Raw genomic sequence first — 27,860 nt, 5'->3', positions numbered from 1 at the left:
GTCTGAGCAACTAGACCCTGGTCGCTGTCTGAGCAACTAGACACTGTTCGCTGTCAGAGCAACTAGACCCTATTCGCTGTCTGAGCAACTAGACCCTGTTCGCTGTCTGAGCAACGAGACCCTGTTCGTTGATTGAGCAACTAGACCCTGTTCACCAGGGCAACTAAACCCAGTTTGCTGATTGAGCAACTAGACCCTGTTTGCTGATTGAGCAACAAGACCCTGTTTGCTGATTGAACAACTAGACATCTGAGCAACTAGACACTGTTCGCTGTCTGAGCAACTAGACCCTGTTCGCTGTCTGAGCAACTAGACACTGTTCACTGCCTGAGCAACTAGACCCTGTTCACTGATTGAGCAACTAGACCCTGTTTGCTGTCTCAGCAACTAGACTCTGTTCACTGCCTGAGCAACTAGACTCTGTTCGCTGATTGAGCAACTAGACCCTGTTAGCTGACTCAGCAATTAGACACCGTTCACTGATTGAGTAACTAGACACCGTTCACTGTCTGAGCAACTAGACCCTGTTCGCTGTCTGCGCAACTAGACCCTGTTCGCTGTCTGAGCAACTAGACCCTGTTAGCTGACTCAGCAATTAGACACCGTTCACTGATTGAGCAACTAGACACCGTTCACTGTCTGAGCAACTAGACACTGTTCGCTGTCTGAGCAACTAGACACTGTTCGCTGTCTGAGCAACTAGACACTGTTCACTGATTGAGCAACTAGACACTGTTCACTGATTGAGCAACTAGACGCTATTCGCTGTCTCAGCAACTAGACCCTGTTAGCTGACTCAGCAATTAGACACTGTTCACTGATTGAGCAACTAGACACCGTTCACTGTCTGAGCAACTAGAAACTGTTCGCTGTCTGAGCAACTAGACACTGTTCGCTGATTGAGCAGCTAGACACTGTTCGTTGATTGAGCAACTAGACCCTGTTTGCTGTCTCAGCAACTAGACACTGTTCACTGATTGAGCAACTAGACCCTGTTTGCTGTCTCAGCAACTAGACCCTGTTCGCTGATTGAGCACTATCTGAGCAACTAGACCCTGTTCGCTGATTGAGCAACTAGACCCTATTTGTTGTTTCAACAATTGGACCTATTTGCTGATTGAACTAGAAACTGTTCACTGATTGAACAACTGGACCCTGTTCACCAACAGGGCAACTAGACCCTGTTTGCTGTCTCAGCAACTAGACACTGTTCACTGATTGAGCAACTAGACACTGTTCGCTGTCTGAGCAATTGACACCAGTCGCTGTCTGAGCAATTGACACCGTTCACTGTCTGAGCAACAAGACCCTGTTCGCTGTCTGAGCAACTAGACACTGTTCGCTGTCTGAGCAACTAGACACTGTTCGCTGTCTGAGCAACTAGACACTGTTCGCTGATTGAGCAACTAGACACTGTTCGCTGATTGAGCAACTAGACACTGTTCGCTGCCTGAGCAACTAGACACAGTTCGCTGTCTGAGCAACTAGACACTGTTCGCTGATTGAGCAACTAGACACTGTTCGCTGATTGAGCAACTAGACACTGTTCGCTGATTGAGAAACTAGACCCTGGTCGCTGTCTGAGCAACTAGACCCTGGTCGCTGTCTGAGCAACTAGACCCTGGTCGCTGTCTGAGCAACTACACACTGTTCGCTGTCAGAGCAACTAGACCCTGTTCGTTGATTGAGCAACTAGACATCTGAGCAACTAGACACTGTTCGCTGTCTGAGCAACTAGAACCTGTTCGCTGTCTGAGCAACTAGACACTGTTCGCTGCCTGAGCAACTAGACCCTGTTCGCTGATTGAGCAACTAGACCCTGTTTGCTGTCTCAGCAACTAGACCCTGTTCACTGCCTGAGCAACTAGACCCTGTTCGCTGATTGAGCAACTAGACCCTGTTCGCTGTCTGAGCAACTAGACCCTGTTCGCTGTCTGAGCAACTAGACCCTGTTCGCTGATTGAGCAACTAGACCCTGTTCGCTGATTGAGCAACTAGACACTGTTCACTGTCTGAGCAACTAGACACTGTTCACTGCCTGAGCAACTAGACCCTGTTCACTGTCTGAGCAACTAGACACTGTTCACTGCCTGAGCAACTAGACCCTGTTCGCTGATTGAGCAACTAGACCCTGTTTGCTGTCTCAGCAACTAGACCCTGTTCACTGCCTGAGCAACTAGACCCTGTTCACTGCCTGAGCAACTAGACCCTGTTCGCTGATTGAGCAACTAGACCCTGTTCGCTGTCTCAGCAACTAGACCCTGTTCGCTGTCTCAGCAACTAGACCCTGTTCACTGTCTCAGCAACTAGACCCTGTTCGCTGTCTCAGCAACTAGACCCTGTTCGCTGATTGAGCAACTAGACCCTGTTCGCTGATTCAGCAACTAGACCCTGTTCGCTGTCTCAGCAACTAGACCCTGTTCGCTGATTGAGCAACTGGACCCTGTTCACTGTCGGAGCAACTGGACCCTGTTCGCTGTCGGAGCAACTAGACCCTGTTCGCTGATTGAGCAACTAGACCTGTTCGCTGTCTGAGCAACTAGAGACTGTTCGCTGTCTGAGCAACTAGACCCTGTTCGCTGATTGAGCAACTGGACCCTGTTCGCTGTCTGAGCAACTAGACCCTGTTCGCTGTCTGAGCAACTAGACCCTGTTCACTGATTGAGCAACTAGACCCTGTTCACTGATTGAGCAACTAGACCCTGTTCGCTGTCTGAGCAACTAGACCCTGTTCGCTGATTGAGCAACTAGACCCTGTTCAATGATTGAGCAACTAGACCCTGTTCGCTGTCTGAGCAACTAGACACTGTTCACTGATTGAGCAACTAGACCCTGTTCGCTGTCTGAGCAACTAGACACTGTTCGCTGTCTGAGCAACTAGACACTGTTCACTGATTGAGCAACTAGACCCTGTTCGCTGTCTGAGCAACTAGACCCTGTTCACTGTCTGAGCAACTAGACCCTGTTCGCTGTCTGAGCAACTAGACCCTGTTCACTGATTGAGCAACTAGACCCTGTTCGCTGTGTGAGCAACTAGACACTGTTCACTGTCTGAGCAACTAGACACCGTTCACTGATTGAGCAACTAGACCCTGTTCGCTGTCTGAGCAACTAGACACTGTTCACTGTCTGAGCAACTAGACACTGTTCACTGATTGAGCAACTAGACCCTGTTCACTGTCTCAGCAACTAGACACTGTTCGCTGTCTGAGCAACTAGACCCTGTTCGCTGTCTGAGCAACTAGACACTGTTCGCTGATTGAGCAGCTAGACACTGTTCGTTGATTGAGCAACTAGACCCTGTTTGCTGTCTCAGCAACTAGACACTGTTCACTGATTGAGCAACTAGACCCTGTTTGCTGTCTCAGCAACTAGACCCTGTTCGCTGATTGAGCACTATCTGAGCAACTAGACCCTGTTCGCTGATTGAGCAACTAGACCCTATTCGCTGTCTGAGCAACTAGACCCTGTTCGCTGTCTGAGCAACGAGACCCTGTTCGCTGTCTGCGCAACTAGACCCTGTTCGCTGTCTGAGCAACTAGACCCTGTTAGCTGACTCAGCAATTAGACACCGTTCACTGATTGAGCAACTAGACACCGTTCACTGTCTGAGCAACTAGACACTGTTCGCTGTCTGAGCAACTAGACACTGTTCGCTGTCTGAGCAACTAGACACTGTTCACTGATTGAGCAACTAGACACTGTTCGCTGTCTGAGCAACTAGACCCTGGTCGCTGTCTGAGCAACTAGACCCTGGTCGCTGTCTGAGCAACTAGACACTGTTCGCTGTCAGAGCAACTAGACCCTATTCGCTGTCTGAGCAACTAGACCCTGTTCGCTGTCTGAGCAACGAGACCCTGTTCGTTGATTGAGCAACTAGACCCTGTTCACCAGGGCAACTAAACCCAGTTTGCTGATTGAGCAACTAGACCCTGTTTGCTGATTGAGCAACAAGACCCTGTTTGCTGATTGAACAACTAGACATCTGAGCAACTAGACACTGTTCGCTGTCTGAGCAACTAGACCCTGTTCGCTGTCTGAGCAACTAGACACTGTTCACTGCCTGAGCAACTAGACCCTGTTCACTGATTGAGCAACTAGACCCTGTTTGCTGTCTCAGCAACTAGACTCTGTTCACTGCCTGAGCAACTAGACTCTGTTCGCTGATTGAGCAACTAGACCCTGTTAGCTGACTCAGCAATTAGACACCGTTCACTGATTGAGTAACTAGACACCGTTCACTGTCTGAGCAACTAGACCCTGTTCGCTGTCTGCGCAACTAGACCCTGTTCGCTGTCTGAGCAACTAGACCCTGTTAGCTGACTCAGCAATTAGACACCGTTCACTGATTGAGCAACTAGACACCGTTCACTGTCTGAGCAACTAGACACTGTTCGCTGTCTGAGCAACTAGACACTGTTCGCTGTCTGAGCAACTAGACACTGTTCACTGATTGAGCAACTAGACACTGTTCACTGATTGAGCAACTAGACGCTATTCGCTGTCTCAGCAACTAGACCCTGTTAGCTGACTCAGCAATTAGACACTGTTCACTGATTGAGCAACTAGACACCGTTCACTGTCTGAGCAACTAGAAACTGTTCGCTGTCTGAGCAACTAGACACTGTTCGCTGATTGAGCAGCTAGACACTGTTCGTTGATTGAGCAACTAGACCCTGTTTGCTGTCTCAGCAACTAGACACTGTTCACTGATTGAGCAACTAGACCCTGTTTGCTGTCTCAGCAACTAGACCCTGTTCGCTGATTGAGCACTATCTGAGCAACTAGACCCTGTTCGCTGATTGAGCAACTAGACCCTATTTGTTGTTTCAACAATTGGACCTATTTGCTGATTGAACTAGAAACTGTTCACTGATTGAACAACTGGACCCTGTTCACCAACAGGGCAACTAGACCCTGTTTGCTGTCTCAGCAACTAGACACTGTTCACTGATTGAGCAACTAGACACTGTTCGCTGTCTGAGCAATTGACACCAGTCGCTGTCTGAGCAATTGACACCGTTCACTGTCTGAGCAACAAGACCCTGTTCGCTGTCTGAGCAACTAGACACTGTTCGCTGTCTGAGCAACTAGACACTGTTCGCTGTCTGAGCAACTAGACACTGTTCGCTGATTGAGCAACTAGACACTGTTCGCTGATTGAGCAACTAGACACTGTTCGCTGCCTGAGCAACTAGACACAGTTCGCTGTCTGAGCAACTAGACACTGTTCGCTGATTGAGCAACTAGACACTGTTCGCTGATTGAGCAACTAGACACTGTTCGCTGATTGAGAAACTAGACCCTGGTCGCTGTCTGAGCAACTAGACCCTGGTCGCTGTCTGAGCAACTAGACCCTGGTCGCTGTCTGAGCAACTACACACTGTTCGCTGTCAGAGCAACTAGACCCTGTTCGTTGATTGAGCAACTAGACATCTGAGCAACTAGACACTGTTCGCTGTCTGAGCAACTAGAACCTGTTCGCTGTCTGAGCAACTAGACACTGTTCGCTGCCTGAGCAACTAGACCCTGTTCGCTGATTGAGCAACTAGACCCTGTTTGCTGTCTCAGCAACTAGACCCTGTTCACTGCCTGAGCAACTAGACCCTGTTCGCTGATTGAGCAACTAGACCCTGTTCGCTGTCTGAGCAACTAGACCCTGTTCGCTGTCTGAGCAACTAGACCCTGTTCGCTGATTGAGCAACTAGACCCTGTTCGCTGATTGAGCAACTAGACACTGTTCACTGTCTGAGCAACTAGACACTGTTCACTGCCTGAGCAACTAGACCCTGTTCACTGTCTGAGCAACTAGACACTGTTCACTGCCTGAGCAACTAGACCCTGTTCGCTGATTGAGCAACTAGACCCTGTTTGCTGTCTCAGCAACTAGACCCTGTTCACTGCCTGAGCAACTAGACCCTGTTCACTGCCTGAGCAACTAGACCCTGTTCGCTGATTGAGCAACTAGACCCTGTTCGCTGTCTCAGCAACTAGACCCTGTTCGCTGTCTCAGCAACTAGACCCTGTTCACTGTCTCAGCAACTAGACCCTGTTCGCTGTCTCAGCAACTAGACCCTGTTCGCTGATTGAGCAACTAGACCCTGTTCGCTGATTCAGCAACTAGACCCTGTTCGCTGTCTCAGCAACTAGACCCTGTTCGCTGATTGAGCAACTGGACCCTGTTCACTGTCGGAGCAACTGGACCCTGTTCGCTGTCGGAGCAACTAGACCCTGTTCGCTGATTGAGCAACTAGACCTGTTCGCTGTCTGAGCAACTAGAGACTGTTCGCTGTCTGAGCAACTAGACCCTGTTCGCTGATTGAGCAACTGGACCCTGTTCGCTGTCTGAGCAACTAGACCCTGTTCGCTGTCTGAGCAACTAGACCCTGTTCACTGATTGAGCAACTAGACCCTGTTCACTGATTGAGCAACTAGACCCTGTTCGCTGTCTGAGCAACTAGACCCTGTTCGCTGATTGAGCAACTAGACCCTGTTCAATGATTGAGCAACTAGACCCTGTTCGCTGTCTGAGCAACTAGACACTGTTCACTGATTGAGCAACTAGACCCTGTTCGCTGTCTGAGCAACTAGACACTGTTCGCTGTCTGAGCAACTAGACACTGTTCACTGATTGAGCAACTAGACCCTGTTCGCTGTCTGAGCAACTAGACCCTGTTCACTGTCTGAGCAACTAGACCCTGTTCGCTGTCTGAGCAACTAGACCCTGTTCACTGATTGAGCAACTAGACCCTGTTCGCTGTGTGAGCAACTAGACACTGTTCACTGTCTGAGCAACTAGACACCGTTCACTGATTGAGCAACTAGACCCTGTTCGCTGTCTGAGCAACTAGACACTGTTCACTGTCTGAGCAACTAGACACTGTTCACTGATTGAGCAACTAGACCCTGTTCACTGTCTCAGCAACTAGACACTGTTCGCTGTCTGAGCAACTAGACCCTGTTCGCTGTCTGAGCAACTAGACACTGTTCGCTGATTGAGCAGCTAGACACTGTTCGTTGATTGAGCAACTAGACCCTGTTTGCTGTCTCAGCAACTAGACACTGTTCACTGATTGAGCAACTAGACCCTGTTTGCTGTCTCAGCAACTAGACCCTGTTCGCTGATTGAGCACTATCTGAGCAACTAGACCCTGTTCGCTGATTGAGCAACTAGACCCTATTTGTTGTTTCAACAATTGGACCTATTTGCTGATTGAACTAGAAACTGTTCACTGATTGAACAACTGGACCCTGTTCACCAACAGGGCAACTAGACCCTGTTTGCTGTCTCAGCAACTAGACACTGTTCACTGATTGAGCAACTAGACACTGTTCGCTGTCTGAGCAATTGACACCAGTCGCTGTCTGAGCAATTGACACCAGTCACTGTCTGAGCAATTGACACCGTTCACTGTCTGAGCAATTGACACCGTTCACTGTCTGATCAACAAGACCCTGTTCGCTGTCTGAGCAATTGACACCAGTCGCTGTCTGAGCAATTGACACCGTTCACTGTCTGAGCAACAAGACCCTGTTCGCTGTCTGAGCAACTAGACACTGTTCGCTGTCTGAGCAACTAGACACTGTTCGCTGTCTGAGCAACTAGACACTGTTCGCTGATTGAGCAACTAGACACTGTTCGCTGATTGAGCAACTAGACACTGTTCGCTGCCTGAGCAACTAGACACAGTTCGATGTCTGAGCAACTAGACACTGTTCGCTGATTGAGCAACTAGACACTGTTCGCTGATTGAGCAACTAGACACTGTTCGCTGATTGAGAAACTAGACCCTGGTCGCTGTCTGAGCAACTAGACCCTGGTCGCTGTCTGAGCAACTAGACCCTGGTCGCTGTCTGAGCAACTACACACTGTTCGCTGTCAGAGCAACTAGACCCTGTTCGTTGATTGAGCAACTAGACATCTGAGCAACTAGACACTGTTCGCTGTCTGAGCAACTAGAACCTGTTCGCTGTCTGAGCAACTAGACACTGTTCGCTGCCTGAGCAACTAGACCCTGTTCGCTGATTGAGCAACTAGACCCTGTTTGCTGTCTCAGCAACTAGACCCTGTTCACTGCCTGAGCAACTAGACCCTGTTCGCTGATTGAGCAACTAGACCCTGTTCGCTGTCTGAGCAACTAGACCCTGTTCGCTGTCTGAGCAACTAGACCCTGTTCGCTGATTGAGCAACTAGACCCTGTTCGCTGATTGAGCAACTAGACACTGTTCACTGTCTGAGCAACTAGACACTGTTCACTGCCTGAGCAACTAGACCCTGTTCACTGTCTGAGCAACTAGACACTGTTCACTGCCTGAGCAACTAGACCCTGTTCGCTGATTGAGCAACTAGACCCTGTTTGCTGTCTCAGCAACTAGACCCTGTTCACTGCCTGAGCAACTAGACCCTGTTCGCTGATTGAGCAACTAGACCCTGTTCGCTGTCTGAGCAACTAGACCCTGTTCGCTGTCTCAGCAACTAGACCCTGTTCACTGTCTCAGCAACTAGACCCTGTTCGCTGTCTCAGCAACTAGACCCTGTTCGCTGATTGAGCAACTAGACCCTGTTCGCTGATTCAGCAACTAGACCCTGTTCGCTGTCTCAGCAACTAGACCCTGTTCGCTGATTGAGCAACTGGACCCTGTTCACTGTCGGAGCAACTGGACCCTGTTCGCTGTCGGAGCAACTAGACCCTGTTCGCTGATTGAGCAACTAGACCTGTTCGCTGTCTGAGCAACTAGACACTGTTCGCTGTCTGAGCAACTAGACCCTGTTCGCTGATTGAGCAACTGGACCCTGTTCGCTGTCTGAGCAACTAGACCCTGTTCGCTGTCTGAGCAACTAGACCCTGTTCACTGATTGAGCAACTAGACCCTGTTCACTGATTGAGCAACTAGACCCTGTTCGCTGTCTGAGCAACTAGACCCTGTTCGCTGATTGAGCAACTAGACCCTGTTCAATGATTGAGCAACTAGACCCTGTTCGCTGTCTGAGCAACTAGACACTGTTCACTGATTGAGCAACTAGACCCTGTTCGCTGTCTGAGCAACTAGACACTGTTCGCTGTCTGAGCAACTAGACACTGTTCACTGATTGAGCAACTAGACCCTGTTCGCTGTCTGAGCAACTAGACCCTGTTCACTGTCTGAGCAACTAGACCCTGTTCGCTGTCTGAGCAACTAGACCCTGTTCACTGATTGAGCAACTAGACCCTGTTCGCTGTGTGAGCAACTAGACACTGTTCACTGTCTGAGCAACTAGACACCGTTCACTGATTGAGCAACTAGACCCTGTTCGCTGTCTGAGCAACTAGACACTGTTCACTGTCTGAGCAACTAGACACTGTTCACTGATTGAGCAACTAGACCCTGTTCACTGTCTCAGCAACTAGACCCTGTTCGCTGTCTGAGCAACTAGACACTGTTCGCTGATTGAGCAGCTAGACACTGTTCGTTGATTGAGCAACTAGACCCTGTTTGCTGTCTCAGCAACTAGACACTGTTCACTGATTGAGCAACTAGACCCTGTTTGCTGTCTCAGCAACTAGACCCTGTTCGCTGATTGAGCACTATCTGAGCAACTAGACCCTGTTCGCTGATTGAGCAACTAGACCCTATTTGTTGTTTCAACAATTGGACCTATTTGCTGATTGAACTAGAAACTGTTCACTGATTGAACAACTGGACCCTGTTCACCAACAGGGCAACTAGACCCTGTTTGCTGTCTCAGCAACTAGACACTGTTCACTGATTGAGCAACTAGACACTGTTCGCTGTCTGAGCAATTGACACCAGTCGCTGTCTGAGCAATTGACACCGTTCACTGTCTGAGCAACAAGACCCTGTTCGCTGTCTGAGCAACTAGACACTGTTCGCTGTCTGAGCAACTAGACACTGTTCGCTGTCTGAGCAACTAGACACTGTTCGCTGATTGAGCAACTAGACACTGTTCGCTGATTGAGCAACTAGACACTGTTTGCTGCCTGAGCAACTAGACACAGTTCGCTGTCTGAGCAACAAGACCCTGTTCGCTGTCTGAGCAACTAGACACTGTTCGCTGTCTGAGCAACTAGACACTGTTCGCTGTCTGAGCAACTAGACACTGTTCGCTGATTGAGCAACTAGACACTGTTCGCTGATTGAGCAACTAGACACTGTTCGCTGCCTGAGCAACTAGACACAGTTCGCTGTCTGAGCAACTAGACACTGTTCGCTGATTGAGCAACTAGACACTGTTCGCTGATTGAGCAACTAGACACTGTTCGCTGATTGAGAAACTAGACCCTGGTCGCTGTCTGAGCAACTAGACCCTGGTCGCTGTCTGAGCAACTAGACCCTGGTCGCTGTCTGAGCAACTACACACTGTTCGCTGTCAGAGCAACTAGACCCTGTTCGTTGATTGAGCAACTAGACATCTGAGCAACTAGACACTGTTCGCTGTCTGAGCAACTAGAACCTGTTCGCTGTCTGAGCAACTAGACACTGTTCGCTGCCTGAGCAACTAGACCCTGTTCGCTGATTGAGCAACTAGACCCTGTTTGCTGTCTCAGCAACTAGACCCTGTTCACTGCCTGAGCAACTAGACCCTGTTCGCTGATTGAGCAACTAGACCCTGTTCGCTGTCTGAGCAAGTAGACCCTGTTCGCTGTCTGAGCAACTAGACCCTGTTCGCTGATTGAGCAACTAGACCCTGTTCGCTGATTGAGCAACTAGACACTGTTCACTGTCTGAGCAACTAGACACTGTTCACTGCCTGAGCAACTAGACCCTGTTCACTGTCTGAGCAACTAGACACTGTTCACTGCCTGAGCAACTAGACCCTGTTCGCTGATTGAGCAACTAGACCCTGTTTGCTGTCTCAGCAACTAGACCCTGTTCACTGCCTGAGCAACTAGACCCTGTTCGCTGATTGAGCAACTAGACCCTGTTCGCTGTCTGAGCAACTAGACCCTGTTCGCTGTCTCAGCAACTAGACCCTGTTCACTGTCTCAGCAACTAGACCCTGTTCGCTGTCTCAGCAACTAGACCCTGTTCGCTGATTGAGCAACTAGACCCTGTTCGCTGATTCAGCAACTAGACCCTGTTCGCTGTCTCAGCAACTAGACCCTGTTCGCTGATTGAGCAACTGGACCCTGTTCGCTGTCGGAGCAACTGGACCCTGTTCGCTGTCGGAGCAACTAGACCCTGTTCGCTGATTGAGCAACTAGACCTGTTCGCTGTCTGAGCAACTAGACACTGTTCGCTGTCTGAGCAACTAGACCCTGTTCGCTGATTGAGCAACTGGACCCTGTTCGCTGTCTGAGCAACTAGACCCTGTTCACTGTCTGAGCAACTAGACCCTGTTCACTGATTGAGCAACTAGACCCTGTTCACTGATTGAGCAACTAGACCCTGTTCGCTGTCTGAGCAACTAGACCCTGTTCGCTGATTGAGCAACTAGACCCTGTTCGCTGATTGAGCAACTAGACACTGTTCACTGTCTGAGCAACTAGACACTGTTCACTGCCTGAGCAACTAGACCCTGTTCGCTGTCGGAGCAACTGGACCCTGTTCGCTGTCGGAGCAACTAGACCCTGTTCGCTGATTGAGCAACTAGACCTGTTCGCTGTCTGAGCAACTAGACACTGTTCGCTGTCTGAGCAACTAGACCCTGTTCGCTGATTGAGCAACTGGACCCTGTTCGCTGTCTGAGCAACTAGACCCTGTTCACTGTCTGAGCAACTAGACCCTGTTCACTGATTGAGCAACTAGACCCTGTTCACTGATTGAGCAACTAGACCCTGTTCGCTGTCTGAGCAACTAGACCCTGTTCGCTGATTGAGCAACTAGACCCTGTTCAATGATTGAGCAACTAGACCCTGTTCGCTGTCTGAGCAACTAGACACTGTTCACTGATTGAGCAACTAGACCCTGTTCGCTGTCTGAGCAACTAGACACTGTTCGCTGTCTGAGCAACTAGACACTGTTCACTGATTGAGCAACTAGACCCTGTTCGCTGTCTGAGCAACTAGACCCTGTTCACTGTCTGAGCAACTAGACCCTGTTCGCTGTCTGAGCAACTAGACCCTGTTCACTGATTGAGCAACTAGACCCTGTTCGCTGTGTGAGCAACTAGACACTGTTCACTGTCTGAGCAACTAGACACCGTTCACTGATTGAGCAACTAGACCCTGTTCGCTGTCTGAGCAACTAGACACTGTTCACTGTCTGAGCAACTAGACACTGTTCACTGATTGAGCAACTAGACCCTGTTCACTGTCTCAGCAACTAGACACTGTTCGCTGTCTGAGCAACTAGACCCTGTTCGCTGTCTGAGCAACTAGACACTGTTCGCTGATTGAGCAGCTAGACACTGTTCGTTGATTGAGCAACTAGACCCTGTTTGCTGTCTCAGCAACTAGACACTGTTCACTGATTGAGCAACTAGACCCTGTTTGCTGTCTCAGCAACTAGACCCTGTTCGCTGATTGAGCAACTAGACCCTGTTTGCTGTCTCAGCAACTAGACCCTGTTCGCTGATTGAGCACTATCTGAGCAACTAGACCCTGTTCGCTGATTGAGCAACTAGACCCTATTTGTTGTTTCAACAATTGGACCTATTTGCTGATTGAACTAGAAACTGTTCACTGATTGAACAACTGGACCCTGTTCACCAACAGGGCAACTAGACCCTGTTTGCTGTCTCAGCAACTAGACACTGTTCACTGATTGAGCAACTAGACACTGTTCGCTGTCTGAGCAATTGACACCAGTCGCTGTCTGAGCAATTGACACCAGTCGCTGTCTGAGCAATTGACACCGTTCACTGTCTGAGCAATTGACACCGTTCACTGTCTGATCAACAAGACCCTGTTCGCTGTCTGAGCAATTGACACCAGTCGCTGTCTGAGCAATTGACACCGTTCACTGTCTGAGCAACAAGACCCTGTTCGCTGTCTGAGCAACTAGACACTGTTCGCTGTCTGAGCAACTAGACACTGTTCGCTGTCTGAGCAACTAGACACTGTTCGCTGATTGAGCAACTAGACACTGTTCGCTGATTGAGCAACTAGACACTGTTCGCTGCCTGAGCAACTAGACACAGTTCGATGTCTGAGCAACTAGACACTGTTCGCTGATTGAGCAACTAGACACTGTTCGCTGATTGAGCAACTAGACACTGTTCGCTGATTGAGAAACTAGACCCTGGTCGCTGTCTGAGCAACTAGACCCTGGTCGCTGTCTGAGCAACTAGACCCTGGTCGCTGTCTGAGCAACTACACACTGTTCGCTGTCAGAGCAACTAGACCCTGTTCGTTGATTGAGCAACTAGACATCTGAGCAACTAGACACTGTTCGCTGTCTGAGCAACTAGAACCTGTTCGCTGTCTGAGCAACTAGACACTGTTCGCTGCCTGAGCAACTAGACCCTGTTCGCTGATTGAGCAACTAGACCCTGTTTGCTGTCTCAGCAACTAGACCCTGTTCACTGCCTGAGCAACTAGACCCTGTTCGCTGATTGAGCAACTAGACCCTGTTCGCTGTCTGAGCAACTAGACCCTGTTCGCTGTCTGAGCAACTAGACCCTGTTCGCTGATTGAGCAACTAGACCCTGTTCGCTGATTGAGCAACTAGACACTGTTCACTGTCTGAGCAACTAGACACTGTTCACTGCCTGAGCAACTAGACCCTGTTCACTGTCTGAGCAACTAGACACTGTTCACTGCCTGAGCAACTAGACCCTGTTCGCTGATTGAGCAACTAGACCCTGTTTGCTGTCTCAGCAACTAGACCCTGTTCACTGCCTGAGCAACTAGACCCTGTTCGCTGATTGAGCAACTAGACCCTGTTCGCTGTCTGAGCAACTAGACCCTGTTCGCTGTCTCAGCAACTAGACCCTGTTCACTGTCTCAGCAACTAGACCCTGTTCGCTGTCTCAGCAACTAGACCCTGTTCGCTGATTGAGCAACTAGACCCTGTTCGCTGATTCAGCAACTAGACCCTGTTCGCTGTCTCAGCAACTAGACCCTGTTCGCTGATTGAGCAACTGGACCCTGTTCACTGTCGGAGCAACTGGACCCTGTTCGCTGTCGGAGCAACTAGACCCTGTTCGCTGATTGAGCAACTAGACCTGTTCGCTGTCTGAGCAACTAGACACTGTTCGCTGTCTGAGCAACTAGACCCTGTTCGCTGATTGAGCAACTGGACCCTGTTCGCTGTCTGAGCAACTAGACCCTGTTCGCTGTCTGAGCAACTAGACCCTGTTCACTGATTGAGCAACTAGACCCTGTTCACTGATTGAGCAACTAGACCCTGTTCGCTGTCTGAGCAACTAGACCCTGTTCGCTGATTGAGCAACTAGACCCTGTTCAATGATTGAGCAACTAGACCCTGTTCGCTGTCTGAGCAACTAGACACTGTTCACTGATTGAGCAACTAGACCCTGTTCGCTGTCTGAGCAACTAGACACTGTTCGCTGTCTGAGCAACTAGACACTGTTCACTGATTGAGCAACTAGACCCTGTTCGCTGTCTGAGCAACTAGACCCTGTTCACTGTCTGAGCAACTAGACCCTGTTCGCTGTCTGAGCAACTAGACCCTGTTCACTGATTGAGCAACTAGACCCTGTTCGCTGTGTGAGCAACTAGACACTGTTCACTGTCTGAGCAACTAGACACCGTTCACTGATTGAGCAACTAGACCCTGTTCGCTGTCTGAGCAACTAGACACTGTTCACTGTCTGAGCAACTAGACACTGTTCACTGATTGAGCAACTAGACCCTGTTCACTGTCTCAGCAACTAGACACTGTTCGCTGTCTGAGCAACTAGACCCTGTTCGCTGTCTGAGCAACTAGACACTGTTCGCTGATTGAGCAGCTAGACACTGTTCGTTGATTGAGCAACTAGACCCTGTTCGCTGTCTGAGCAACTAGACCCTGTTCACTGTCTGAGCAACTAGACCCTGTTCGCTGTCTGAGCAACTAGACCCTGTTCACTGATTGAGCAACTAGACCCTGTTCGCTGTGTGAGCAACTAGACACTGTTCACTGTCTGAGCAACTAGACACCGTTCACTGATTGAGCAACTAGACCCTGTTCGCTGTCTGAGCAACTAGACACTGTTCACTGTCTGAGCAACTAGACACTGTTCACTGATTGAGCAACTAGACCCTGTTCACTGTCTCAGCAACTAGACACTGTTCGCTGTCTGAGCAACTAGACCCTGTTCGCTGTCTGAGCAACTAGACACTGTTCGCTGATTGAGCAGCTAGACACTGTTCGTTGATTGAGCAACTAGACCCTGTTTGCTGTCTCAGCAACTAGACACTGTTCACTGATTGAGCAACTAGACCCTGTTTGCTGTCTCAGCAACTAGACCCTGTTCGCTGATTGAGCAACTAGACCCTGTTTGCTGTCTCAGCAACTAGACCCTGTTCGCTGATTGAGCACTATCTGAGCAACTAGACCCTGTTCGCTGATTGAGCAACTAGACCCTATTTGTTGTTTCAACAATTGGACCTATTTGCTGATTGAACTAGAAACTGTTCACTGATTGAACAACTGGACCCTGTTCACCAACAGGGCAACTAGACCCTGTTTGCTGTCTCAGCAACTAGACACTGTTCACTGATTGAGCAACTAGACACTGTTCGCTGTCTGAGCAATTGACACCAGTCGCTGTCTGAGCAATTGACACCAGTCGCTGTCTGAGCAATTGACACCGTTCACTGTCTGAGCAATTGACACCGTTCACTGTCTGATCAACAAGACCCTGTTCGCTGTCTGAGCAATTGACACCAGTCGCTGTCTGAGCAATTGACACCGTTCACTGTCTGAGCAACAAGACCCTGTTCGCTGTCTGAGCAACTAGACACTGTTCGCTGTCTGAGCAACTAGACACTGTTCGCTGTCTGAGCAACTAGACACTGTTCGCTGATTGAGCAACTAGACACTGTTCGCTGATTGAGCAACTAGACACTGTTCGCTGCCTGAGCAACTAGACACAGTTCGATGTCTGAGCAACTAGACACTGTTCGCTGATTGAGCAACTAGACACTGTTCGCTGATTGAGCAACTAGACACTGTTCGCTGATTGAGAAACTAGACCCTGGTCGCTGTCTGAGCAACTAGACCCTGGTCGCTGTCTGAGCAACTAGACCCTGGTCGCTGTCTGAGCAACTACACACTGTTCGCTGTCAGAGCAACTAGACCCTGTTCGTTGATTGAGCAACTAGACATCTGAGCAACTAGACACTGTTCGCTGTCTGAGCAACTAGAACCTGTTCGCTGTCTGAGCAACTAGACACTGTTCGCTGCCTGAGCAACTAGACCCTGTTCGCTGATTGAGCAACTAGACCCTGTTTGCTGTCTCAGCAACTAGACCCTGTTCACTGCCTGAGCAACTAGACCCTGTTCGCTGATTGAGCAACTAGACCCTGTTCGCTGTCTGAGCAACTAGACCCTGTTCGCTGTCTGAGCAACTAGACCCTGTTCGCTGATTGAGCAACTAGACCCTGTTCGCTGATTGAGCAACTAGACACTGTTCACTGTCTGAGCAACTAGACACTGTTCACTGCCTGAGCAACTAGACCCTGTTCACTGTCTGAGCAACTAGACACTGTTCACTGCCTGAGCAACTAGACCCTGTTCGCTGATTGAGCAACTAGACCCTGTTTGCTGTCTCAGCAACTAGACCCTGTTCACTGCCTGAGCAACTAGACCCTGTTCGCTGATTGAGCAACTAGACCCTGTTCGCTGTCTGAGCAACTAGACCCTGTTCGCTGTCTCAGCAACTAGACCCTGTTCACTGTCTCAGCAACTAGACCCTGTTCGCTGTCTCAGCAACTAGACCCTGTTCGCTGATTGAGCAACTAGACCCTGTTCGCTGATTCAGCAACTAGACCCTGTTCGCTGTCTCAGCAACTAGACCCTGTTCGCTGATTGAGCAACTGGACCCTGTTCACTGTCGGAGCAACTGGACCCTGTTCGCTGTCGGAGCAACTAGACCCTGTTCGCTGATTGAGCAACTAGACCTGTTCGCTGTCTGAGCAACTAGACACTGTTCGCTGTCTGAGCAACTAGACCCTGTTCGCTGATTGAGCAACTGGACCCTGTTCGCTGTCTGAGCAACTAGACCCTGTTCGCTGTCTGAGCAACTAGACCCTGTTCACTGATTGAGCAACTAGACCCTGTTCACTGATTGAGCAACTAGACCCTGTTCGCTGTCTGAGCAACTAGACCCTGTTCGCTGATTGAGCAACTAGACCCTGTTCAATGATTGAGCAACTAGACCCTGTTCGCTGTCTGAGCAACTAGACACTGTTCACTGATTGAGCAACTAGACCCTGTTCGCTGTCTGAGCAACTAGACACTGTTCGCTGTCTGAGCAACTAGACACTGTTCACTGATTGAGCAACTAGACCCTGTTCGCTGTCTGAGCAACTAGACCCTGTTCACTGTCTGAGCAACTAGACCCTGTTCGCTGTCTGAGCAACTAGACCCTGTTCACTGATTGAGCAACTAGACCCTGTTCGCTGTGTGAGCAACTAGACACTGTTCACTGTCTGAGCAACTAGACACCGTTCACTGATTGAGCAACTAGACCCTGTTCGCTGTCTGAGCAACTAGACACTGTTCACTGTCTGAGCAACTAGACACTGTTCACTGATTGAGCAACTAGACCCTGTTCACTGTCTCAGCAACTAGACACTGTTCGCTGTCTGAGCAACTAGACCCTGTTCGCTGTCTGAGCAACTAGACACTGTTCGCTGATTGAGCAGCTAGACACTGTTCGTTGATTGAGCAACTAGACCCTGTTTGCTGTCTCAGCAACTAGACACTGTTCACTGATTGAGCAACTAGACCCTGTTTGCTGTCTCAGCAACTAGACCCTGTTTCCTGATTGAGCACTATCTGAGCAACTAGACCCTGTTCGCTGATTGAGCAACTAGACCCTATTTGTTGTTTCAACAATTGGACCTATTTGCTGATTGAACTAGAAACTGTTCACTGATTGAACAACTGGACCCTGTTCACCAACAGGGCAACTAGACCCTGTTTGCTGTCTCAGCAACTAGACACTGTTCACTGATTGAGCAACTAGACACTGTTCGCTGTCTGAGCAATTGACACCAGTCGCTGTCTGAGCAATTGACACCGTTCACTGTCTGAGCAACAAGACCCTGTTCGCTGTCTGAGCAACTAGACACTGTTCGCTGTCTGAGCAACTAGACACTGTTCGCTGTCTGAGCAACTAGACACTGTTCGCTGATTGAGCAACTAGACACTGTTCGCTGATTGAGCAACTAGACACTGTTTGCTGCCTGAGCAACTAGACACAGTTCGCTGTCTGAGCAACAAGACCCTGTTCGCTGTCTGAGCAACTAGACACTGTTCGCTGTCTGAGCAACTAGACACTGTTCGCTGTCTGAGCAACTAGACACTGTTCGCTGATTGAGCAACTAGACACTGTTCGCTGATTGAGCAACTAGACACTGTTCGCTGCCTGAGCAACTAGACACAGTTCGCTGTCTGAGCAACTAGACACTGTTCGCTGATTGAGCAACTAGACACTGTTCGCTGATTGAGCAACTAGACACTGTTCGCTGATTGAGAAACTAGACCCTGGTCGCTGTCTGAGCAACTAGACCCTGGTCGCTGTCTGAGCAACTAGACCCTGGTCGCTGTCTGAGCAACTACACACTGTTCGCTGTCAGAGCAACTAGACCCTGTTCGTTGATTGAGCAACTAGACATCTGAGCAACTAGACACTGTTCGCTGTCTGAGCAACTAGAACCTGTTCGCTGTCTGAGCAACTAGACACTGTTCGCTGCCTGAGCAACTAGACCCTGTTCGCTGATTGAGCAACTAGACCCTGTTTGCTGTCTCAGCAACTAGACCCTGTTCACTGCCTGAGCAACTAGACCCTGTTCGCTGATTGAGCAACTAGACCCTGTTCGCTGTCTGAGCAAGTAGACCCTGTTCGCTGTCTGAGCAACTAGACCCTGTTCGCTGATTGAGCAACTAGACCCTGTTCGCTGATTGAGCAACTAGACACTGTTCACTGTCTGAGCAACTAGACACTGTTCACTGCCTGAGCAACTAGACCCTGTTCACTGTCTGAGCAACTAGACACTGTTCACTGCCTGAGCAACTAGACCCTGTTCGCTGATTGAGCAACTAGACCCTGTTTGCTGTCTCAGCAACTAGACCCTGTTCACTGCCTGAGCAACTAGACCCTGTTCGCTGATTGAGCAACTAGACCCTGTTCGCTGTCTGAGCAACTAGACCCTGTTCGCTGTCTCAGCAACTAGACCCTGTTCACTGTCTCAGCAACTAGACCCTGTTCGCTGTCTCAGCAACTAGACCCTGTTCGCTGATTGAGCAACTAGACCCTGTTCGCTGATTCAGCAACTAGACCCTGTTCGCTGTCTCAGCAACTAGACCCTGTTCGCTGATTGAGCAACTGGACCCTGTTCGCTGTCGGAGCAACTGGACCCTGTTCGCTGTCGGAGCAACTAGACCCTGTTCGCTGATTGAGCAACTAGACCTGTTCGCTGTCTGAGCAACTAGACACTGTTCGCTGTCTGAGCAACTAGACCCTGTTCGCTGATTGAGCAACTGGACCCTGTTCGCTGTCTGAGCAACTAGACCCTGTTCACTGTCTGAGCAACTAGACCCTGTTCACTGATTGAGCAACTAGACCCTGTTCACTGATTGAGCAACTAGACCCTGTTCGCTGTCTGAGCAACTAGACCCTGTTCGCTGATTGAGCAACTAGACCCTGTTCGCTGATTGAGCAACTAGACACTGTTCACTGTCTGAGCAACTAGACACTGTTCACTGCCTGAGCAACTAGACCCTGTTCGCTGTCGGAGCAACTGGACCCTGTTCGCTGTCGGAGCAACTAGACCCTGTTCGCTGATTGAGCAACTAGACCTGTTCGCTGTCTGAGCAACTAGACACTGTTCGCTGTCTGAGCAACTAGACCCTGTTCGCTGATTGAGCAACTGGACCCTGTTCGCTGTCTGAGCAACTAGACCCTGTTCACTGTCTGAGCAACTAGACCCTGTTCACTGATTGAGCAACTAGACCCTGTTCACTGATTGAGCAACTAGACCCTGTTCGCTGTCTGAGCAACTAGACCCTGTTCGCTGATTGAGCAACTAGACCCTGTTCAATGATTGAGCAACTAGACCCTGTTCGCTGTCTGAGCAACTAGACACTGTTCACTGATTGAGCAACTAGACCCTGTTCGCTGTCTGAGCAACTAGACACTGTTCGCTGTCTGAGCAACTAGACACTGTTCACTGATTGAGCAACTAGACCCTGTTCGCTGTCTGAGCAACTAGACCCTGTTCACTGTCTGAGCAACTAGACCCTGTTCGCTGTCTGAGCAACTAGACCCTGTTCACTGATTGAGCAACTAGACCCTGTTCGCTGTGTGAGCAACTAGACACCGTTCACTGTCTGAGCAACTAGACACCGTTCACTGATTGAGCAACTAGACCCTGTTCGCTGTCTGAGCAACTAGACACTGTTCACTGTCTGAGCAACTAGACACTGTTCGCTGATTGAGCAACTAGACCCTGTTCACTGTCTCAGCAACTAGACACTGTTCGCTGTCTGAGCAACTAGACCCTGTTCGCTGTCTCAGCAACTAGACACTGTTCGCTGTCTGAGCAACTAGACCCTGTTCGCTGTCTGAGCAACTAGACACTGTTCGCTGATTGAGCAGCTAGACACTGTTCGTTGATTGAGCAACTAGACCCTGTTTGCTGTCTCAGCAACTAGACACTGTTCACTGATTGAGCAACTAGACCCTGTTTGCTGTCTCAGCAACTAGACCCTGTTCGCTGATTGAGCACTATCTGAGCAACTAGACCCTGTTCGCTGATTGAGCAACAAGACCCTATTTGTTGTTTCAACAATTGGACCTATTTGCTGATTGAACTAGAAACTGTTCACTGATTGAACAACTGGACCCTGTTCACCAACAGGGCAACTAGACCCTGTTTGCTGTCTCAGCAACTAGACACTGTTCACTGATTGAGCAACTAGACACTGTTCGCTGTCTGAGCAATTGACACCAGTCGCTGTCTGAGCAATTGACACCGTTCACTGTCTGAGCAACAAGACCCTGTTCGCTGTCTGAGCAACTAGACACTGTTCGCTGTCTGAGCAACTAGACACTGTTCGCTGATTGAGCAACTAGACACTGTTCGCTGATTGAGCAACTAGACACTGTTCGCTGCCTGAGCAACTAGACACAGTTCGCTGTCTGAGCAACTAGACACTGTTCGCTGATTGAGCAACTAGACACTGTTCGCTGATTGAGCAACTAGACACTGTTCGCTGATTGATAAACTAGACCCTGGTCGCTGTCTGAGCAACTAGACCCTGGTCGCTGTCTGAGCAACTAGACCCTGGTCGCTGTCTGAGCAACTACACACTGTTCGCTGTCAGAGCAACTAGACCCTGTTCGTTGATTGAGCAACTAGACATCTGAGCAACTAGACACTGTTCGCTGTCTGAGCAACTAGAACCTGTTCGCTGTCTGAGCAACTAGACACTGTTCGCTGCCTGAGCAACTAGACCCTGTTCGCTGATTGAGCAACTAGACCCTGTTTGCTGTCTCAGCAACTAGACCCTGTTCACTGCCTGAGCAATTAGACCCTGTTCGCTGATTGAGCAACTAGACCCTGTTCGCTGTCTGAGCAACTAGACCCTGTTCGCTGATTGAGCAACTAGACCCTGTTCGCTGATTGAGCAACTAGACACTGTTCACTGTCTGAGCAACTAGACACTGTTCACTGCCTGAGCAACTAGACCCTGTTCACTGTCTGAGCAACTAGACACTGTTCACTGCCTGAGCAACTAGACCCTGTTCGCTGATTGAGCAACTAGACCCTGTTTGCTGTCTCAGCAACTAGACCCTGTTCACTGCCTGAGCAACTAGACCCTGTTCGCTGATTGAGCAACTAGACCCTGTTCGCTGTCTGAGCAACTAGACCCTGTTCGCTGTCTGAGCAACTAGACCCTGTTCACTGTCTCAGCAACTAGACCCTGTTCGCTGTCTCAGCAACTAGACCCTGTTCGCTGATTGAGCAACTAGACCCTGTTCGCTGATTCAGCAACTAGACCCTGTTCGCTGTCTCAGCAACTAGACCCTGTTCGCTGATTGAGCAACTGGACCCTGTTCGCTGTCGGAGCAACTGGACCCTGTTCGCTGATTGAGCAACTAGACCCTGTTCAATGATTGAGCAACTAGACCCTGTTCGCTGTCTGAGCAACTAGACACTGTTCACTGATTGAGCAACTAGACCCTGTTCGCTGTCTGAGCAACTAGACACTGTTCGCTGTCTGAGCAACTAGACACTGTTCACTGATTGAGCAACTAGACCCTGTTCGCTGTCTGAGCAACTAGACCCTGTTCACTGTCTGAGCAACTAGACCCTGTTCGCTGTCTGAGCAACTAGACCCTGTTCACTGATTGAGCAACTAGACCCTGTTCGCTGTGTGAGCAACTAGACACTGTTCACTGTCTGAGCAACTAGACACCGTTCACTGATTGAGCAACTAGACCCTGTTCGCTGTCTGAGCAACTAGACACTGTTCACTGTCTGAGCAACTAGACACTGTTCACTGATTGAGCAACTAGACCCTGTTCACTGTCTCAGCAACTAGACACTGTTCGCTGTCTGAGCAACTAGACCCTGTTCACTGTCTGAGCAACTAGACCCTGTTCACTGTCTGAGCAACTAGACCCTTTTCGCTGATTGAGCAACTAGACCCTGTTCACCAGGGCAACTAAACCCAGTTTGCTGATTGAGCAGCTAGAGCCTGCGCACTGTTTGAACATCTAAACCCTGCTCGCTAATTGACTCTATTAGACTCTATTTTGCCAGTTCAGCAACGAGACCCTGTTTTTTGTTTGAACAATTAGACCCAGTTCGCTGACTGTACAACTAGACCTTGTTCACCGACAGGGCAACTAGACCCTGTTTCCTGATCGAGCCAACAGACCCCGTTCGCCTGTTGAGCAACTGGACTCTGTTGTAATGTTCCCTCTGAGGTGTGCGTGTGTGCACACATCATTTGCTATGAGTGCACAAAGGAATTTAAAATGCACTGAAACGGTTGTTACCCTCTACCTTGTTGGCATGTTAAGTACGTTTAATGATCGTACACAATCGCATTTCATTTTTCGTTTCCAGGTGCGGACGCAGATTTTAGAACTAGCTTATTTATAGTGTTTTTTTATAGAAGAAGTGATTGATCCACTGTGTTAAAATCCAAGGAAGCCCAAAAGAACCGCTAGTTCATTTAAAAGGAAACAGAAACTGCTACACCGAAGGCCCGTGAGGTCAGGAAAGCGCAGCTACGAGAAATATTTACGCACAATACATAAGCCGGTGTTGCCTGCCTGTATTGTGGCGATGCAAACGTTGCTGGGGAATTTGCAAGAGTGAAGAAGTGGGATGATATTTGGAAACTTGACTTTTTAAAGCATCATTTAGCGAGCAAATCACATATGGACGGTGTGCAAAAGCTCCGGCGTGAAAATCCCTCATTACCCACCACAGGCCCGCTACGTATGTTTTGCGAGAGTGCAGATGAACGGAAGCGAAAACGATGAATCCCAGAGGAGATCGAATTTCTTATTGGCTGTTATTTTACTTATTTTAAACAATGAACAACGAACTGGACTTGGTATTTGCTATCCTAATTTGGCACAGAGCAAAAAAGAATTGCACAGCACAAGATTTTTGCATACACTGATAATCACAAATTAGAAGGAACATCGCTTATTTCCTGTTTGAGCAATTTGAATGGGAAAAGGGGCCCAAATCTCGTTGCTGGAAGCTACGCCTTCTGGTCTTGGACGCCTCTGTTATAGGGGTAGCTTTATCACCATCCACCCTTCCCTGACCGCCAGATGATTCCCATTTCCCCAGTTCTCTCGGGATCCTATTCCAGTGTTTTCGATCTAGTGGGATTGATTTTGTTTCCTCTGTCTCTCCTGGCAGTGGGAAGAGGCTGTGGCCGTGGACAAAAATTTCCAGACCACACGGACGTACCGGGTGTGCAATGTGGAGCTTCCGAACCAGGACAACTGGCTGCGCAGTAGCTTTATCCAGCGGGGAGAGGCTCGACTGGCCTACGTGGACCTGAGGTTCTCCGTCCGGGACTGCACGTCCTTCCAGGTGGCCGCTGGCATCTGCCGGGAGACTTTCACCCTCTACTACCGCCAGTCCGACTCTGAGGAGACGGTCCCGGCCGCCGGCGCCGAGCAGCTGAGAGCGGCGTACGCCAAGGTGCAGGAGGTGGCCGCCGAGCACGTCTTCAGCCTAGGGGGTAGCGGCCGGGTGAACAGGGTCACAGTGAGGGTGTGGCCGCTCTCCAAGGCCGGCTTCAGGCTGGCTTTCCGGGACCGGGGGGCCTGCATCAACTTGCTCTCCGTCCGGGTCTACTTCAAGAAGTGCCCGGCCACCGTCGCCAATCTGGCCCACTTCCCCGAGGTGGCAACGGGCGACGGGCCGTCCTCGCTGGGGGTGGCGGCCGGCCTCTGCGTGCTCAACGCCGAGGAGGACTCCGTCCCACTCAAGATGTTCTGTGGCAGCGAGGGCGACTGGGTGGGAGGCGCCGGCGCCTGTCGCTGCCGCCGCGGTTACCAGAGCAATGAGGAGCTCACTGCATGTACAGGTACAGAAAAGCCCCGGATCCTCTCCCCCCACCACACACTCACACCCCCATTCTTCTCAAACACTCTTACAGCAGCCCCTCACCTCCAGAAAATACACACCTGCCTACCCCACGAACTCTCGCCCCTCGTTCCCCTCGCAACACACGTCCCACATTCTCTCACACGCACACTCTCATACCCCCTACAGCAGAGGCCGGGTTGACCGTGAATGCAGCGTCCCAGCTGTCTACGTGATACGCCAACCAGGGCAATACAATATGGAGAGCAACTTCGCCTCCTCCACACAGCTGATGAAGCCAAAGCAACGGCAGCTACAGTTTGGCACCGGGATTCGCCAGTCTTTCTCCCCCGGGGTTTGCTCCCGAGAGCTTTCCCACGACTGGGCACACCCACGAGGCAGCGGAGGTCGGAGACCAGACTTTTCCGCTTCCTGGATGAGCCCCATCTGCCTGAAGCGACGGGTTTTAAACCGCCAGTAACCTGTCTTTGCCCCTTCGCCCGTCACTGGAAATTGTTCCGCCGGGCTAAGCCACACGTGAAGCCCAAGAGCTGGACTTGGGTGTCAGAGGCTGTCTGAGTCGCAGCCATTACTAGGAAGTGGAGCTTATCCCTATCACCACTCCCGGTTATAACAAACTTAAGGAACCGCACTTGTCACAAAAGCTCCCTCGCCTTATCCCCTCACATTCAAACACCGCCGCACCCGCTTCACGCACCCCTCCCTGACACTCTCTATACACACAACCATCTCTCACACGTCGCCCCCACGCACACCCTTCACACCCCACTCCTCTGACACTCCCTACACACACAAAGAGTCATTCCATTACACCGCCCCTTTACCCCCTCATATTAAAGACCACCCCACGTGCTCACAGCTCCTCGACTGATACCCAGACACGTTTCTCAAGCACTCACCTCGCAGTCTCCCACCCTGGGGAAACACACACACACACACACACACACACACACACACACACACACACACACACACACACACACACACACACTCACACACACACACACACACACACACACACACACACACACACACACACACACACACACACACACACCTGAGGTCGGGATCAACGTCACAGTCGAGTTTGTTGATACACACAACTCTGTACGGGTGCAATGGAAAGCTTACTTACTGCAGTACCACAGCGCCGTGGTCCGGACTCCCACCCACTGCCGTTCACCCTTCACTGAACAGTCAGCTAAACCACAGCTCGCCATCCCAATCTTTCAAACTTCTCGACCTTTCTCTCCCGTCTCCTTCCACATTGCAATCGACGTGTCGGGTCGCTGTGTTGATCAGCCGCAGTAATCATGGCCGCTCCCCTCCCTCGCAACCCTGTCTGTCGGGAGTGTGGGGAGATTGAAATGGGATCGGTGTAAATGATCGGTACGGACTCTCTCTGGGGTGGTGTCTGTCCACTCTGCTGTGCCTGTGATCTAGGCCCCACCTTTAGGACAACACAGAGTCTATGTACACCGATCAACAAGTCTGCCTCGCCCTTACCCCGTGGGGCCGCACAGCAGAAGGTTACCCCGGACTCGGAGCAGTCCGGAGACGTTGTCCAGTCACAGACCCTGCTCCTGCGCAGCCCCCGCCCCTATATCAGACCGCACGTTTGTCCTTTGATCTATCTCCCAATTTTTCCCACGGGGTCAAATAGTCGAAATATTCAAGTTTTGTCTAAGGGGAGAATAAGGGAGGACACTTATTTATTATTTTTATTTATCGAGGGACAGCGCAAAGTAGGTCTTTTCGGCTCTTCGAGCCCTGCAATCCCCCAATTTAACCCGAGTCTAACCACGGGACAATTTACAACCCACCAACCGGTAGGTGTTTGGAATGTGAGAGGGAATAGGAGTACCCGGAGGAAACCGATGAGGCCAGGGGTAAAAGTACAAGCTCATTACACGCAACGGCTGGAATTAAACCCGCACTGGCTGTACTGTAAAGCGTTGTGCTAACCACTCCGTCACTGTGCTGCCTCGGGAGGGGATGAGGGTCCAGAACTCACAGCCCAAAGCAGAAATGCTTCCTGTGTCTGCACATTTCGCAGACGTTGGAATCGTGAGGAAATGAAAGTCCAGCAGGAGGCTGTTCGGCCCATTCTATATGTGTTAGTCAAGGAAAATGCTTTCCAACCCAACTCATGCAACTCTGCTGTTGACTGCTCTTCCAGTGTACACCCGCCACCGTTCCGGCTCCGACAATGACCCCCGACTCCTCCCTAATTCTTCTTTTAGTTAAAGCCTCGGCGTTTGTTTTTTTTAACCTATGGTCACCCCCATGGGCCATCAACTATATCTAAGGCCTTCATAACTTCACTAACTCCACCCTCCCTCCCCACAGAAATTGAAGATTATGTGACGCTCACCCCCGCCCAATCATCCCGGGATGTCCCGCGCCCCTCCTGCAGCCAATCGGAAGAGCAGACTGCCCTCTTGCGAGCCAATGGGCGCCTGCTGGAGGAACAGGCTAGGACCCTGGGACAACTGGTACGAGCGGTGGGGGCCCTCAACGACACCCTCAGCGCCATCTTGCAGAGGCTTCCCGGACTCCTGGAAGGAACGGCCGAGGGTGACTCCTCGTCGGGCGCTGATCCCAGGGAGGAGGACAGAGCTCCCAACTAACGCCATAGACATTGGAAGACCCAAGCTGGAGGAATCAGGAATAGGGGGCAGGGAACTGTCGACGTTTCGGGGTCGAGACCCGGTATCTGGACTGAGCGGAGAGAGAAGATGGCCAATCTCTGTCTCCCAAACCCCAACTTTTCCCCGTCTTCCCATCTCGTCTCACCCCTTATTCCCCGCCCCCCCCCCCCCCCCCGCATCGTTAACTGGAGCTCTGGGCCATTTTAATAGCCCTCCCCTTTCCCCACAGACCTGTCTGTCCTCGGCCGCCTCCACCGCCAATGTGAGGGCAAACTCAAGCTGGGTGGGGGGGGGGGGGGGGGGGCGGTATGAGCACCTCATATTCCTAATGGCATGAACGTTGGAATTTCCAGCAGAGAAAATCTGCCGAAGCTGGAAATCCAAGCAACAGACACAGAATGCTGGAGAAACTCAGCAGGTCGGTCGGCATCGACGGAAATGAGTGGAAGCCAACAGCTTTCATCGGGACTGGAACGGAAGGGAGAAGTCAGAGTAAGAAGGTGGGGGA

At 50.5% G+C, this 27,860-nt stretch overlaps 1 protein-coding gene across 1 annotated transcript in view; it reads left to right on the top strand.

The window, feature by feature from the left end:
• LOC140729263 (ephrin type-B receptor 3-like) overlaps positions 1-27,648 on the top strand; it is a 45,067-nt gene extending 17,419 nt beyond the window's left edge. Inside the window, exons 3-4 of the mRNA XM_073048841.1 lie at positions 24,006-24,681; positions 27,051-27,648. Coding sequence (XP_072904942.1) covers positions 24,006-24,681; positions 27,051-27,331 — 957 coding nt within the window. The 3' untranslated portion in view covers positions 27,332-27,648. The remainder of the gene's footprint in view (positions 1-24,005; positions 24,682-27,050) is intronic.
• The last annotated feature ends 212 nt before the right edge of the window (positions 27,649-27,860 follow it).

The sequence above is a fragment of the Hemitrygon akajei genome, chromosome 6 (genome assembly GCF_048418815.1).
Source record: "Hemitrygon akajei chromosome 6, sHemAka1.3, whole genome shotgun sequence".
Classification (NCBI taxonomy): domain Eukaryota; kingdom Metazoa; phylum Chordata; class Chondrichthyes; order Myliobatiformes; family Dasyatidae; genus Hemitrygon; species Hemitrygon akajei.
The sequence above is the reverse complement of the archived record's forward strand: the minus strand, read 5'-3'. Positions and strand labels throughout refer to the sequence as shown.